We start from the raw sequence: 17,680 nt of genomic DNA on the forward strand, positions 1-17,680 counted from the left end.
CCCAGTAGCTTCACTGTACAAGGGAATCTGCTCTTTTTCCTTCCACATATTAAAACACTGATGATTCCTGATGCAGATGAACTCAGTTCCCTGATTTTCTCCTACAGGAGGAAAATATGTTTATATGCACAGAACTAGAAAAAACAGCTCACTCACCAACTTCATCCTGAATTTCCTCAGCCACAGCAGGAACATTGTAGAGCAGGGAGAGAGACTGGTTCATGCGCTCGTAAATCACGCGGAGGTGTGTCATAACCTGCAGCAAAGGATGATAGCTCCAGGTAAACCATCTCTGGAGTAAGGAGGAGTTATTTTCCTTACCAAGCACCGCAGACAGATACAAGCTTCCCAAATAAAACTGACAAAATGCTGCTGGAACTTTGAACATGAAAGGGCATCTTTATTTTTCTTATTCCCTCATTTTTTGTTCTCTAACTTTGGAGCTGCTTTAAACTTTCCATTATATTATATGCTTGTAACCATAAGATATAAAGCCAATTGAAAAGACCATTTCTGCCCAATTCTGATTCCTAATATTGAGATTCCTAAATAAGCTCTGATGCTCCATATATATATATGTCTTTGCAAAGTTTCCAATAGATGGGATCATATGGATATTTCACATGAAACATAGATATTTCATGATAGATATTTCAAAAAATTTTTCTGTTTAAGGAAATGTAAAATTTTAGATTTCCAGAGGTAGATCCCAGTTGTCAAGTTTTGAAAATGGCAGAGTATAAAACTCATCACTACCAAGCTTCATTTAGTCTCACATTATCTCCAAGCATTACAGTAGAAATGGAGTTTATGATTGTCTTCTATAATTTAGTTGAACCAAATTTTAGCGGTTTTGGTTTATACAATTTTGTTTTCATTTTAGTCATCAGAGTTTGATGGTTCCTTAAGAATCAGTAGCAGTAGACACTCAAGATTTTTATATTCTTTGTTATTTTCATAACTCAGAAAGTGCCAAACCACATGTTGCCCTAGGACAAGCCTTTAGAATTTACCAGGTATTAAAGAACTCTTGCTATACAGGTCCAACACCCATGGCTATTCTGGGAATACCTAAAGATCCAACTCAAAGGGCAAGAACACTGAATTGTCCAAGTTGCATGATTACCACATTCTGTGCTTACCTGGGACCGGATCTGAGCAGCTTTCTTTGGATCCACCATGCGAACATGTTCAAAATGCTTTAAGGTATGCTGTCTATCTTTCTGTTCGGCACGGACATACTTCTTTAGCATGTTGAACACATGACGAGGCTGTAGGGGAAGAAAAAATTTCAGGTTTGTCCAAAATATTGCTTCTTCCAATGGCTTTGGGTCAGAGGTCCCGCTAGTTCATTCCATGATGTGAAAGCACTGTGAGTCACGTTTTTGCAATTCTCCATTCCCTTCTTACTAGGTAATTCTTATTTGATTGGTCACTTTTCATTTCTGTAACAGCATTTAGCATTTGACACATATCATGATGGCTATCCTTGTTAACATTTTTTTTTAAAATAGTGTCTTCTGCTATTGAAGGACAGTTGATTTTGGATCTGTCAGATTTAAGTTAGGTACTTTCCATTTTCCCACCCAAATATACAGGGGCATATGAGACTACAATTCTATCTGCACAGTCTTAACGGTTGTCTCAGCAGTAACTGTTGCACAAATAATCCCACCATCAGTAGCATGTAATAATCAAAATGAGAAAAATAATAGATAACCACTACTAACTTGCAGGCCAAGAAATAGCTGATAAGTTCTAAGAGACATCATATTTTTCTGGGAGAAAGGCCAATGTATTATTTTACTTTGGAGTTTAATTAAATCCTTTCCACGCCATCAGATTCTAATTCTTTCAGCAACAATTAAGTTTTTTCTTAAGTGCTTCTATTTTTTTTCTAATTGATTCCATTTCATTTTTATTCCAGTCTTACTTGAAAGCATTCATCCTCATAAAAAAAAGGGACAAGGTCTGCTTTCTCTATCTTTAACAATTCTCTTGCTACATGCATTCTACTATGATTTTTAAAAATGATTTCCAAAGATACATGTTTCTTCTTCATTAAAACAAACAAAGAAAAATTACCTATGCAAGTTCATATCAGAAATAGAATTTTGGCCATTTGGGTCTATCTAGTTATTATTAACCTGTGAGTCATGGGCACCTTGAAAGCCAGTTGGAAGGTACAGAATTTATTCAGAGATGATGGTGTATGTGTTTTCCAATACCTTATGGACTGTGCCTCCCCTTCTCCTGTTGCTTAGCTTAGGGCCACCTCCCTGACATGCCAGGTGGAGGTGGTACCCTTTCTCTGTGCTCCCATGAAATGCTATGCAAACCCTCATTATTGCATTTCTGACTGCTCTTTTCAACTGTGAGATTCTTAAGGGCTAGATTTTGTCTTTCTTTATCAGGAATCACAAAATATACAGTGCCTGACTCAGAAAGGGTGCTCTGTACTATACCTTCCATAGGCCACATTCCTATACTTAAGAAAAACAAAGAAATACAATGAAAAGAAAGTAAACCTGAGTTCATCTGCCTTATTTATTTCTTTTATCCTTTTATCCTAATATGCTTCTCCATAATCTTCAAAAAAGGCAGATATCACAGCTTGAAACAGTTTTGGGCAACACATCATTACAATTTTCACTGGTACTCTGAAATCTGGTTGACCCTACAAATCAGGGAATGGCCCTTTAAATCCGAAAAGTAGTAAAAGAGATAAAAACCGACAAACTTCTTCGATAATATACATATTTAAAAGACAATAGGTTTTAAATATATATATTTAAAAAAGGTGAGTTTGGGGTCAGAAATCAAAGGCCGAGTGTTGTTGAATGCAATGGATATTTTATACGCAGGACTGTGCAATCAGGATATTATATACATGCTTGTTCCTTATTCAACACCAAGTCCTAAAGAAGTCCCTCTAGTTCTACTGCAATTATGCTTCCAAAATTGGAGACTGCAACTAATTGCATTCATCAAAGGTGTCCCAGCCGACTGGCTGAATGTGCTTTCTCAGGTGCTCTATTTCATTTCTTTCCTCTTGAAAAGGCTTTGTTGTTTTAAAGAAAATGGATTTTTTTTTCTTTAAGAGCTCAAATAAGAAAAAAAATACTTCAATTGAACATAAAGATTGTTTTTCATCATAACTTTCTTTTCTTCTTTTTCTTTTTTTTTTTTTGTAGTCAGTCACCTATAAATGTTTCTACAAGGCATGTTGTCCTCAGAGGACTGTCACCTCCAAGCATGGGCACTAGGATATAACTGCTCCAAACTGGCCTTGGCATTGCTGCTCTAAGCTGAATTCTGCCAACTGACACTTGGGTCTCCCCCCACTGCTTTTTTCCACTATCATCACAAACAGTATCGATTCCCACTTGCTATTATTAATGTTAACATTAATTTTAAAATAAACACGAGTCACAAAATATCTAAGCTTCATCTGTACCATTCAGATAATGATCTTTCATACGGTGTATGTGGGAGTTAAAAATGTTGTTAGTTACTCACACAACGCTGCATCCACAGCTGCTACTCAGTACACGCTGATTTCTTCTACTCAGTCCCTACCTCCATCCCCTCCCCCTTTCCCTTTCTTCTAAGCAATAACAGTTCAGCACTTATTCACTGCTTATATGAATAAGATTGTGTTTCAAGTGCTTTATTCATAGTAACTCATTAAATCTTCCTATCAACCCTGTGACAGAGGTGCAGCTGCTTGCCCCATTACATTGATGAAGCAAACAAGGCACAAAGGAGGTTTAGGACTACGAAGCTGGTTCCATTTAGTTACAGAGCTAGTCAGGGGTACAGCAAGAACAGGTAGCCCAACATTGGCTCCGAGCCCGTTCTCCTGATCACTATGTGACCCTGCCTTTCAAGGAAACTCTAAAATGGACCACACCAAAGACATGTTCCACAAAGTAACCTATAGAACTGGAAACTGAAAAAAATCGCTGAATAGTTAGAAATGAGAGCCTGTTCTAGGAGTCCTTGCCTGGACTTCTAGCTTTTATAAGCTCAGATAATATTATTTTGGGACACGCTAATATCCGCTCTTTTAATTGTGCTGAAAATCATCCAGATTTGTTCAATCTTGGAAATACTGTCCTTGGTTTTTGGCATTCCGCTGTGCTTTAGCTAATGCCTCGGATGTAGGGAGGAGAAATAGCAAGATAGGAAGGTCCTCTTTCAATCTGTTTAGGATTACTGGAAAAAGATTATAGGTATTAATAAAAAGTTAGGCTTTTGTGACATTCACGGATTCTAGTTCTAAATCCATCCTTATCTTCTACTAAGATGGATAATTAAATGGTGAATGTGTTCGAATGCTGAAAATTGCTTATCTCCTTTAATACCGACATTTCTTTATATGTTTCAGAAGTATATTCAGAAATATATTCCTAACTTTCTCCCCCAAATCCCTAGAGCTTGACAATGAAACAGTAGCACACCGGGCTCTCGTGATGGCCCAGGCCTCTCTCTGCTGGGGAACAAAGCTCCTGTGAGGATAATAAGCCCTAAGAGCCCAGTGTAAGCCATGACCTCATCACTGTTTATGTGAGTTCAGATACACACTGCGCGTGCATCTACCAGCCTTTTCTTCCCACTGCCTACACCTCAGGACACCAGAATTCAGGAAGACACTCAGAAAGACACTCTGACGTCCCTCATTAAATGAATTACAAGGTTCTGTTTGGTTGACTTATTCACGTAAACGTATTTCTAATGATCATGCTTAGAAATGAAAAATAAAAGAAATCAGATTAGTTTTTATGTTGGAGTAGACAGACAAATCATGTCAAATGAAATGGCAGACGATACCTCATAAACGCTATTTTAGTTAAGAAAGAAAAATAGATAACATTCCTTTGTACTTCTGTATACTCATTTGCTTTAGTTAAAAAAAAAAAAAAAGAGTTCTGCCTTTGGTATGTGATTCATGAGTGTTTCATTCAAATACAGAAATAACTGCCTTTACAATTTTTAGGCAGAACGCAGAATTTCCAAGGCTTAAAACTATTTCTAGAGCTATTTCACATATCACAGAATAACAGGGAACCTCCATTGTTTCGGGAATTTTATTTCATTATGTTAGGACAAAGATGAATTTCTTAAAATTTTAATTAAAAACTCAGAACATTCATATAGAAATGATAGGAAAAAATACCTGGTATCTATAGAAATATATTCTCTTAGAGTAACTGCTATTCTACTGTCATGATCCTTACATTTAAGACAGGATTATTCAGGCGATTAGAAAAACAAGCTTAAGAATTCAGTGGCTCATTGTAAGGATATTGGCAGTAAGCAGAGATTAGGAAACATTTTAACCTCTATGCATATAATTTCAACCTTTCTCAAGTCTTTAACATCTTCTGTAACTAGTAATAACATTTTTTTCTGCCAAATTCCCCTCATTCCACAATATTCTATGCATTAATACTGAAATCTGGTTATATTGCCATTGAATGGCTAATCTTATTATTAAAAATTATAGCAAAGAACAGAGATAATAAAAGGAAAAGATCTGCCCCAGGGGGACTAATTATATCCAATCCTTTTTTTTATTGTCATTATTGTTTCTGAGTGTTTAGCCCATAATTACAAAGTATCTATTTGCATCAGATGTAGCACTTTTCAGTACACATTAAATTCACTTCACAATCACACTGCATTAAAAAAAATCATTTCAAAAAGAAATTTCGTAAAGGATTAAGAGTAGGCCCTACTAAAATAGATTATACTGAACCTGAAAATAGAAGATTTACATTTTGGAACATTAACCATTTCCCTCTCCTGGAACAAGAGTGTAACATATCACTAACTCCTGGCTCAGTTCCTGGCATAATTTGGTTGTCAAAAAAATGTTAATTAAATTAATGAATAACCTAGAGCTAAATATAACTTGCACAAGTAGTTCCAGGGGCAAAATATATCCTTCACGGCATCTGAGTTGAAAATAACCATCTCTCAACCAAGAAGAGATGCATTCCCAATTTTTTGGTACATACTGATCTATCCACCCAGTCTGTTGGGGTCCTTTAGGGAGCTGTTTTAATGGGGAACTCTTCCCAGAAAATATTTCATAGGCTCTACAGAATGTTCAAACCCCAGTGTCCACAAGATTCATACCTTTAATTTCAAAAGATGTTATAGTTTGTCTTCTTGTGGCTTGGGTTTTGATGTCAGGCTGATGCATGGAATTTTGAAAGAAATTTCACAGCCTTTCCCTCTAAAAGGTAACTTTAAGAAATTAATGTTCCCACTTCTCAGATGTATTGCCTTTTTCACTTGGTTCTTTTATGCAATTTCATAAACTTGGTGTCCATGGACTTTGGATCAATCAGACACATTTGACTGACTCAATGCCAATCACGTCTGAGTGGGTAGCTTTCTATTCCACAGTTCACTTGGAACTGTGGTACATTAAGACACAATTGTTCAGCTCCACTCTGCCTCTCTGCAGCGTTATGCTTGATGTAGAAATCTGGCATCTTATCATAACAGACACTTGTGCCTGAAACCATCTCCTGATGGGAGGGAATGATCTGTCAAGAGCCTTTAAAAGCCCTAAGCATAATCTTGTCAAGAAGGAAGTAAATGAGTCACTTTATGGGGAAGCACCCTAACCTTTCTAGTTCACAAGGGACGTATTCAGAAAACCCTCTCCTGAAGCATTAAATTGAACCCTAGTTGTTTCCAACCCTGTGACTGGGGAAGTTAATCACCTACCAAGAAAATGCAATTCTCTCCTGTTTTCATAAGTAGGTTCAGGGCCATTATTTTCACAGTTCTACATCTTGGATTTTGAGATATCTTGAGCACATAGATGTACAATGTACAAAATCTCTGTGTGCAGGTTTAAAAAACTCCCTTAAGAGAGTTTATCCTCTTTCCGCTTGAGATGGTCTCTTGGATGAGTTTATTTTGCCACGGTAGACCTCCCTCGGCATTTCACATGCACTCTCACGGTTGCAAGAAAAATCTGAAAAAAAAAACCCATTTGGGGAAGCTTCCACGGGAACCTTTGATCACAAAGGTTTAAAACTAGGAGTTGAGCTAAAGTCCACTGCATATTGCTTTCTTCAGAAGAGCACATAAGTGATTTTTGTAATAGTTTAACATGACTGTAAGAAGGCAAATGACAATTCTATGTCAGGTTGAACATAGAAGTGTTGAAGAAGCAACAGAGGAAATGGGAGTAGATTCTCATGCGCGGCTCCATTCAGTGTTCCTCCAGCTTTGGTAACATGGAGGCATTAGATATATCCCTTCCCAGCATATCCAGATTACTATTTGGCTCTGTAACACAGCACAGCAGTACACAGGCAAAGCCATCTCCCATCCCATCCCTCCTCCACAAGGAGGCAGACGACTTCCTAATAGGGACAAGGCACCAAAGCCTCTATAGTCTGTCCTAACAATCGTTCTCTTCTCAGGGAGGAAGATATCTTTCTACTTCACAGTCTCATCTCAACCTTCGATTAATCCTTTTGTTTTTCTAATTATGGCTAACAAAAAGCTAGACAATGCTAATTACAAAAAAGTAGAATGATTAACCCCAATTTGCAAATAGAGGAGAAAGAATCCTTCTAATTAAGTCACTTGTTCCAAGTTATAAGATGGCAAACTTGGTAATTAAAAATAGGTGTTTATACTGTACTATAAAATATGGGAAATAAGGGTGGTTTTAATCCTGTCACTCACAAATTAGGGACCTCTGGACAGTTTGTCATATCTGGTAGGTTTTAGTTTGTTTCTGGGATATTTTGCTAGTTCTCAGCAATAATTTATTTTGGTTACCGTGACATAAGAAATACATGTTTCGGGCTCCCCTGGTGGCGCAGTGGTTGAGAGTCCGCCTGCCGATGCAGGGGACACGGGTTCGTGCCCCGGTCCGGGAAGATCCCACATGCCGCGGAGTGGCTGGGCCCGTGAGCCATGGCCGCCGAGCCTGCGCGTCCGGAGCCTGTGCTCCGCAACAGGAGAAACCACAACAGTGAGAGGCCCGTGTACCAGAAAAAAAGAAATACATGTTTGGTCTCTGACCCCAGTTCCTGACACAGAGCTCCTGAAACAGTTATAAAATTTGGTGGCAGGAGCATGTTTTGTCATAGTATTTGGTCTTAGTCCTTGGTTCCAGACACAAGAGCTTATTAGACCCTTAGAGAGATAAGAGTATCTTTTTGTATGCTAACGAGGTGACTCTTGGAGGATGGGAACTGGTTGCTTAGAGGAACCAATATTTGGTCTTAGTCCTTGGTTCCAGACACAAGAGAACCAACCAAATGATTAGAGGGTTGGAGCTTTCAGCCCCGTTTTCTGATCTCCAGGGAAGGGAGAGGGGCTGGAGACTGAGTTTAATCACCAATAGCCAATGATTTAATCATTCATGGCTACTTAATGGAACCTCCCCAAGAAAACCCCTAAGCAATGGAATTCAGAGAGCTTCTCAGCTGGAGAACACATTGGGATGCCAGGAGGGTACCACGCCTCGAGAGGGCATGCAAGCTGCACACCCCTTCCCCCATACTGTGCCCTACAGTCTTTTCCATCTAACTCTTCCTGAGTTCTATCCTTTACAATACATTGCTAACAGTAAATAAGGTACTTATTCTGTGAGTTGTTCTAGTGAATTATCAAACCTGAGGAGCAGGTCATGGGGACCCTTGATTTATAGCTGGTGCATCAGAAATACAAGGTGAAAATCTAGGATTTTGCGACTGGCTTCCGAAGTGAGGGAGGGGGCAGCCCTGTGGGACTGAACCCTTTAACCCGTGGCGATCTATGCTAACTACAGGTAGTTAGTGTCAGAATTATTTTACGGGAGGGAAAACCCCACACATATTTGGTGTCAGAGTACTAAGAGCAGAGGGACCGGTTCTTTCTTCAGTTACACAGACCCCAGCTATACATCAATGAAGACAGCATACAGAACTGAAATTTAGGATCTGGCCCAAACCCCATGATTTATGCTTTTGGACCAGCTTAGCATCCATTGGATACAGAGCTTGGATCTGCTGACCTGCGAGCAAAGAAGCGCCAGAAAGTGTTTGGATTTGTATGTCTTCAACTCTCGTTTAGTCACGCAGTGAAACATGCTGAAGCCCTCAGTGATGAACAGGATTATTAACGCAACCCAGATGGCAAAGCCCGCAGAGTTGAGGAAGAAATCGTAAACAAAAGATGTTTTAAGATACCACAGACCTTCAGAAAGATTTGTCAAATGGTCTGATCATCTGACAAATGCCAACCATGCCATACTCTTGACTTCTTAAGAGAGAATTACAATATGCTTCAATTTTGTATATTCATACTTAGATTTCGGCATTTTTGCTTCACAAATCCCCCAAGTGGCTACACCATGTTCTAAGATATGCACATTTATATTTCTTTCAATTTCACTCTCTTCTCATACTCTACCTAACCACAGTGCCTTGACCTCCTAGAAACAATATAAGGAAACCTATGTGTAATTTTGTGTGCACACACACACGTTTCTAGGGAGAAGATCCCTTGTTGCTATCTGTTCTGTAGGGCAGATATCTGTAACGCCAGACAGTTAAGTAACCACTGGATTATTAAATAATGTGCTATGCATTTGTCTAAAACAACTAAATATTTATGTTTTCATAATGGGCTTTCATTTTCAAGAATGAATGAAAATAGGTATTGACATATAAATATGTATGTGCAACCTTTGCTAGAACGAAATATGACATCCCAGTGCTGTATGTTTGACAGCATCGGATGAAGAGCTATTTCGACTTTGAAGACAGTGACTAAGTGGGGCTCTGCTATGGAGGGAATCTGGGTGAGGAATAGGGTCTCAGAGGCACAGGACAGCTTTCACGTGGATGCCTTGCCTACATACATCTTAATTTTCTATTTAACTTAATTCAATTAAAAACAGAAAACACTAGTGTCTCTCATTACACACTTCCTGCTGGTCTTTAGTAAGATCTGTCTATTCAGCTAGGTAAAGATTCAAAGCAAGGTAAGACGTAATACTGAGAGGCTTTTCCGGAATAGCATGCAAACCACACAGCACAGTTTATAGGACTTTGTTTAATAAATGAGAATTCTCCCATTTGTCTTTCCACCCACCATTTGATATGGGGTCTGTCCTTAAAAGCTCTCAAGTTAACAAGTCCCCTTGTGCTCACCAAATTTTACAAACCTCAACTAAAAATAAATGAATGATGAATGAATGAATAATAAATATATAAGGTACAGGATAATTATATTCCTCAAAGATGATTTTCAAGCCAGTAATCTTTTAAGTACATTCTGATCAGCTTTACAAAATTTTGATTATATTCAAAACTTGGGGACTTCCCTGGTGGCGCAGTCGTTAAGAATACGCCTGCCAATGCAGGGGACACGGCTTCAAGCCCTTGTCTGGGACGATCCCACATGCCGTGGAGCAACTAAGCCCATGTGCCACAACTATTGAGCCCGCGTGTCACAACTACTGGAGCCCATGTGCCTAGAGCCCGTGCTCTGCAACAAGAGAAGCCACTGCATTGAGGAGCCTGCGCACCGCAACGAAGAGTAGCCCCCACTCACTGCAACTAGAGAAAGCCCACGCGCAGCAATGAAGACCCAAGGCAGCCAAAAATAAATAAATTGAAAAAAACAACAAAAAACTTGAGGGTAGGATGTTTGAAACTTCTTAGTGCTCATCTCCCTCAGTGCCTTCACATATTAAGATGTCAGCAAATAACTTCTAATTTATTTACCATCCATTATATTGAGGTGTAGATGCAGTATATTTACCTTGGAGATATATATTATCTACATATATTCTATCAACGCTTCCTATTTCTTTTGCGACCAGAAGTGATTAGCAGAAAATGAAGAACTGCAGGGAGAAGGGCAGTTAGAAATTATATAAAAACAAAAGCAGTCAAGTTTAGCACCTCAGTTTCTGTTTACGTTATAAAACATATAGTTACACCAACATTCATATTGGCTAAAGACTGATTTAGTTGGTACCTCCTCGTGCTGTCACTAGTTTGCCTGCCACGGCATACCAACTAATTGCTGCCTTTTATTTTCTCCAACGATTGCTACTTTTTATTGAACACGTATTGCCCTGCTGCTAAAATACACCTAACAGCAGTGAGCAAAATCTCAATTTAGGGAAAAAACCGTGCTCCTTCATAGTAAATCTCACAAATCATTATACTAAAGAATTGTATGAAGACATTTTCAGGAATCTCAAGAAAATTTAACATTTGGCTGAAGTAATCTAGTATACTGTTGGTGGGAGTGTAAACTGGTAGAGCCATTATGGAAAGCAGCATGGAGATTCCTCAAAAAATTAAAAATAGAACTACCATACAATCTAGCAATTCCATTCCTTGGTATTTACCCAAAGAGAATGAAGACACTAATTCGGAAAGATGTATGCACCCCAATGTTCATAGTAGGTTTATTTACAATAGCCAAGATATAAAAGCAACCTAAGTGCCAACTGCCAGATGAATGTGTAAAGAAGATGTAGTATAGGGCTTCTCTGGTGGCGCAGTGGTTGGGAGTCCGCCTGCCGATACAGGGGACACGTATTTGTGCCCCAGTTCGAGAGGATCCCACATGCTGCGGAGCGGCTGGGCCCGTGAGCCATGGCCGCTGAGCCTGCATGTCCGGAGCCTGTGCTCCGCAATGGGAGAGGCCACAGCAGTGAGAGGCCCTCGTACCACAAAAAAAAAAAAAAAAAAAAAAAAAAAAAAGTGTGGTATATACACTTGCAACAGCATGGATGAATCTGGAGAGTATTATAATTAGTGAAATAAATCAGACAAAGACAAATACTATGTTTTCACGTATATGGGGAATCCAAAAAATAAAACAAATGAACAAATATAAAGAAACAAAAACAGACTCACAGATACAGAGAACAAACTGATGGTCACCAGCAGGAGAAGAGGGGAATAATGGGTGAAATTGGTGAAGGGGATTAAGAGGTAGAAACCTCTAGCTGTAAAACAAACACGTCCCAGGGATGTAATGTACAGCATGGGGAATACAGTCAATAATATTATATAATAACTCTGTATGGTATGCAATCCATAAAAATATATAATCACTATGTTTTACACCTGAACCTAATATAATATTGTAAGTCAACTATACTTCAATTAGAAAAAAAAGAAAAGAAATGAGAAAGGAAAGAGTGCAGGTGCTAAAGAAACTGCCTCCCAATTTTTTTGCTCAATTAAATGTTGAGAGTCTGAGTGTGAAGCATCAGATACAAACATGAAATTAATTTTAGTATGGATAAGATGGCTGCAATGCAGTATTTAGTATCCAAATTTAGTATGGATAAGATATCTCCTGAGACAGTGGATAAAAACCAAAACAACACTACTGGCACACAGACACACAGACATACATGAAAATGTTTCTTAATTCTTTCTTCCACATAGAAAATTCTTAAAAGTTGTTGAAGTCAGGATAGTAATTAGGATGTTGTCTAATGGAGATTTAGACTGAGTATCTGTAAAGACACCAAAAATCCCAGAATTACATAGAAAGCTTTGGCTTTTTATCTCTTATCTTTAAAACATTTCAGTTCTTACTCCAGCTCCTAAATTTTTCCAGACCTAAGCCTACAATGGAAAGTTTATTTTAAACAGAAATTCCTATGCGGCCTTTAGTTTATCTATATGAGATCCCACTTAAGTATAGTTTCTCTTCAGATTACAGAGAATGCTGAACAGTCAGGCAATAGCATAATCTTTTCTCCATCTATGAAGTAGACTCTGCCAGTTACAGGAGGGAAGGCTCAGATAGTATTTAACTCATTATTTCATGAGTTGCATCAATTTGAGCTCTGTGAAAGTAAGAAGCCAAAGTCCTGTGTTTTGTGATGATAATTTAGTTTAAAGCAGTACTTATGTTTAGTAGCTTAAAGGCCTCCAAGGGTGATAGAAGTTTAACAACGTGTGATGCCACTTTGGAGAAGACTTTAACTTTTCTGGAAAAAAAAGTGTAACTCCTTTATTTTTCCAAGGAAACTTTTAAAGAAGTGAAAATTTTGAAGAGCTGGTCTTTAGAAGAGTTACTAGCCCTCTACAGATTAAGAGTTTATCCTAGTGCAAAGACACAACTGCATTCTAATTTTTTTATTCCTGGGGGTTGAGAGAGGGAGAAAGAGGATGGATGGACATGGAGAGACTGTTTTAACAACTGTAATATGTGAAGTATATATGTATATAAAAATTCTAAATATGATTCAAACAATGCACTTCTAGGTTGGCCATTCAGTGTATCAGCCAGTAGGAATGTAATTCATCAAAAAGGAAATTTGGAACATAAAGCACACACAGACACAGGGACTCACAAATGAAATTCGTGGTAGACCAAGGAATTCCAGCTGCACAAAAACATCATCACGTCACACTTCCAAGCTTGGGTTTAAAAAAAAAATGAAAGCATGGATTAAACCTAAGCTTCAAAGAGACTGTATAAACAATCCGCGTTGCTCCAGATTCCTGTTTGTGAAGTTGGGGACTATTTGGCAAAAGTGGTCAGGGTTAAGGGGATAGTTATTCTGACGTGATTATCAGCTACAGAATCTACAGAAAAAACACCTGACTAATTCATTTTCTTATATTCAGCTAACATTGAGTAAATATTTTGTATTTCCCAGGCACTGTGTAAGTATGAGGGAGGTTTCAGAAATACTTATTTATGGCTCCAATACAAGACATGACCTTTCTCAGAGAGTTACTGGCAAGCTTCTGATTTATGTCTTTCAACAGCAGTATATAAAAGTCCTCAAGAAGGGATTTAGAATTTTCTCGCATTTTCCAAAGTGTGGAGCTAAGTGCCATGTCAAGCTATACATTAAAATTCAAATAAAACCCACCAAGACAATAACTTAACAAAAATGGCAGGTAATCCCAAGATTGCATGCCTGTAACTACCCAGTCCCAGTTTTTATTAGATGGGAGAGTTTTATGCATTTCTAGGTAAGAATTCAACATGAATCTTGGATCAATCAACAAATATCTGATTTTTTGACAGTTAAATAGTTCTTCTTAATCCAATTTAAAATTTTTATTTCAAATAAACATGTTGTCTAATTCTACACGGCATGATCACCTGACTCTGGGCAAGCATGATTATGACCAAATCTGAAATTATCCCCTTTGATAACACAAGAAGCTTTGGCAAACATTATTCTTGTCACTGTCTTTCCTGTGATGGCTGATGGGACTGAACTGAAAGATATGAAATATGCATTTGTTGAAGACTCCATTCAGTCCTCATCTTACTTTTAGCTCTATCAATGACCATTTAGCAAAGATCTTACTTCAGAAATAGGACTTTTAGCTGGAACACTTCACTAAATGTCAGCTGTTCAGATTCTGGTCTCAACACCCACTGCCCTGCCTTGCTCTGGCAAATGATGCTGATGGCCCCGCACCCCAAAATAAAGTCCTGTAAAAAAAGACAGTAACCAAGGAACTCATTCTCCAGATACATAAACATAATTTTACTGAACAGTGCCAGGACAGATGTTTTTCTGAAGAGAAAATGAAAATGCTAATGTGAATATTCTTTTTCAAAAGGTTTCTGTTCTGAGAGGAAGCCTGGTCTGGTAGAAGGCCCCGCGGTGGTCACCTGTGACTCACAGCTCCACCCTGTCCATTACTAGTGGTGTCACCCTGAACTAGCCACTCAATCTCAGTGACGCCATTGGTAAAACAGGGTCAATACTATTTCGCCATCTGGAAGACTACCAGAGCTCTCTTACGGTTCCTCATAGCTTTCTGCTCTGAACCTTAGTATAGAAAGAAAAATCAAAATGACGAGGAGAATCAGTGCAAGTGGGTGTTTTTTTGGTTTAGTTACATAGTGTACACACAGACTGCCATTTCCAGCCAAGATAAGTAGTGGAAACTAGATTTACATTGCTGCCAGTAACCACCAAAAAATGGACAAACTATATAGGACTATATTTCTGTAAGATATCAGATGCCAGGTAAAGGACAGAGACCACTGAGAAATAAGAAACATATTATGAACTCTACAATTGCCCAAGCTTACTGCCTTGAGTTTCCAGGCTGTGGCTCCAGGCGTGGAAACCCAGTCAGAGCCTGGGAGATTCCAGAGAGCTGAAGATATGGGGTGAGAGTCTGAAGAGACGGAGGTGGCTGGCAGTCACAGGAAAAAATACTGGAGAGGAAGGAGTTGCTCAGAGAGAGAAACTGGAGATGATACCCTATGAGAATACAGCTGACTAATGATCAATGCACAGACATGAAAGAAACATGAGGCCATGGGGAAAAAAATCACCCAAAAGGATTAGCGGTAACAGTGTCTGGTGTTCACACAGGGTCAGAAATAGTACTTGTTTCCATGATCTAGATGGAAAAACTCAACATTCATGGTAGATTACTCAGAAGGATCTTGCTTCAGGATTGAGGAATCACTAGCCACAGGTTGATAACTACTCTGTTTCCAAGTAATTTACTGCATTACAGAACAAAGCTCAGGAATAGTAATAGGTATCCCAAAATACCCAGCACTCAACAAGGTGAACTTCACAATGCCGGAAAGCCAATAACAAAATTCCAAAGGTTCAAAAATTAAGTAAAGATATGGAAAATATGAAACAAACATACAAAAATCCAGATTAAAATTCTAGACATGAAAACTATAATGTATGATATGAAAAACAGCCAGAGGGGATTAATGGCAGGTTGAAATATACCAGGACACATCATAATCAAATTGCTCAAAACTAGTGATAAAGGAAAAAACCCTAAAAGCAACCAGATTAAAAAAAAAAAAAGATATATTATTTACAGAGACATAAAGAAAAGGATGATATAAGTATTTTTGTTGCAAACAATGCAAATAAGAAGACAATGGAGCATCAACATCAAGGCAATTGAAGAAAAACTTCAACTCAGCTCAGAATTCTATCCCAGTAAAAATGTCTTTTAAAGGAAAGGTGAAATAAGGATATTTTCAGGCATACCCAAGCACAAAGAATTCTTTACGAATCTAAATGCATTAAAATAAATTTTAAAGGAAGTCCTCTGGGTAGAAGAAAAATGATTCCAGATGGACCTACACAAGGAACAAAGAACACCAGAAATGGTAAATATATAGGTAAGTAAATATTTTTCTTATTATTTAACTCTTTAAAAGATAATTGACTGTTTAAGAAATAACAATAATGTAGTATGGAAAAAGTATGACAACAACAGCCCAAAGAGTAGGAAACGCGAAATGGAAGTAACTTATTGTAAGGTTCTTGTAATATAAGGGAAGTGGTATAACATCATTTGTACTGGTATAATACCATTGTGAAAAGTTAAAGATGTTTTCTACAAACTCTAAAGCAAACACTAAAATAAAGAGTTAAAGGTAAAAGCCAACAAAGGACACAAAATAGAATCATAAAATATATTCAATTAATCCAAAAGGTAGCAAAAAATAAAGGGGGAACGAGGAACAGATGGGACAACTAGAAAACAAATTGCATGATGATGGATTTAGGCATAATCATATCAATAACTTCATTAAATGGTCTTCTTAATTAAAGGGCAAGACCCAAGTATATGCTGCTTAGAAGAAATGTACTTCAAAGATAAACAAATAGGTTAAACAAAAACACAAGAATGGGGCTTCCCTGGTGGCGCAGTGGTTGAGAGTCCGCCTGCCGATGCAGGGGACACGGGTTCGTGCCCCGGTCCGGAAAGATCCCACATGCCAGAGCGGCTGGGCCTGTGAGCCATGGCCGCTGAGCCTGCGCGTCCAGAGCCTGTGCTCCACAACGGGAGAGGCCACACAAGGATGGAAAAATGATACACTATGATACATTAAAAGAAAGCTAGAGTATCTTAATTAATATCAGACACAGTAATTTTAGAGCAAAACATATTACTAGGGATAAAGAAGGACATTTCATAATGATAAGGGGGGTAGAGAGGACATAACAACACTGAATGTTTATGCACCTAAGAACAGATCCTCAAAATACACAAAGCAAAACCTGAGGGTATCACATGAGAAAGAGTCCAATCCACAATTATAGTTGGAGATTTCAATATTCCTCACTCAGTAATGGATAGAACAAGCGGACATGATGTACACACACTCATGCTCAGAATGTTCCTTACATCCAAAGTAAGCTCTCCCATGAAGCCTATGCTTGCAGTGCTTGGTAAGCCTTTCTGAGCATTTATCCCTGAATACCACAAATAAACGCCTTTGCTGTGGACATCATGACCAAATAGGGCTCCTATCCCCAGAGAATATGGCTGCTGTTCTCAGCAGGAAATTTCAGTTCTAGGTCCTATTTTTCCACTAAAAATCCTTATAACCCAGCCAAATCTCAGCTTTTCTTGATCTCAGTTACATCACATGATAAGGGGGCTGGGCTAGGTTACATCTAAATTCCTTCCAGCTCTTGTGGTTCCCTGACTTCAACTATATCATGAACTGTCACCATCCAGGGATATCAACTCAAATCAGGTCTTGCACTGTGAGTCCCCGGGAAGCCTGTCTGACCCCTCGGTGGAAAGGTGTGTCTACTGTGCAGAGATGGTACTATGGAGGCAGCTGCTCTGTGACCCTTTAACCTTCAAGATAAAACAGACTGAGGTTGAACCTGTGAATAATGGTGCTCTTAGAAACTTCTCCC

At 38.5% G+C, this 17,680-nt stretch overlaps 2 protein-coding genes across 7 annotated transcripts in view; one reads left to right on the plus strand and one right to left on the minus strand.

Moving 5' to 3' along the window:
- JAM2 (junctional adhesion molecule 2) overlaps positions 1–17,680 on the plus strand; it is a 407,749-nt gene that overhangs the window by 285,930 nt on the left and 104,139 nt on the right. The gene's annotated exons all lie outside the window — the stretch shown is intronic.
- The window catches only part of APP (amyloid beta precursor protein), a 272,026-nt gene that overhangs the window by 66,882 nt on the left and 187,464 nt on the right, over positions 1–17,680 (minus strand). For all 6 annotated transcript variants that reach the window (XM_067739252.1, XM_067739251.1, XM_067739250.1 and 3 more), the window contains 2 exons: positions 1,143–1,271; positions 157–256 (listed from right to left, as the gene is read on the minus strand). In XM_067739252.1, coding sequence (XP_067595353.1) covers positions 157–256; positions 1,143–1,271 — 229 coding nt within the window. The remainder of the gene's footprint in view (positions 1–156; positions 257–1,142; positions 1,272–17,680) is intronic.

The sequence above is a fragment of the Pseudorca crassidens genome, chromosome 5 (genome assembly GCF_039906515.1).
Source record: "Pseudorca crassidens isolate mPseCra1 chromosome 5, mPseCra1.hap1, whole genome shotgun sequence".
NCBI lineage: Eukaryota > Metazoa > Chordata > Mammalia > Artiodactyla > Delphinidae > Pseudorca > Pseudorca crassidens.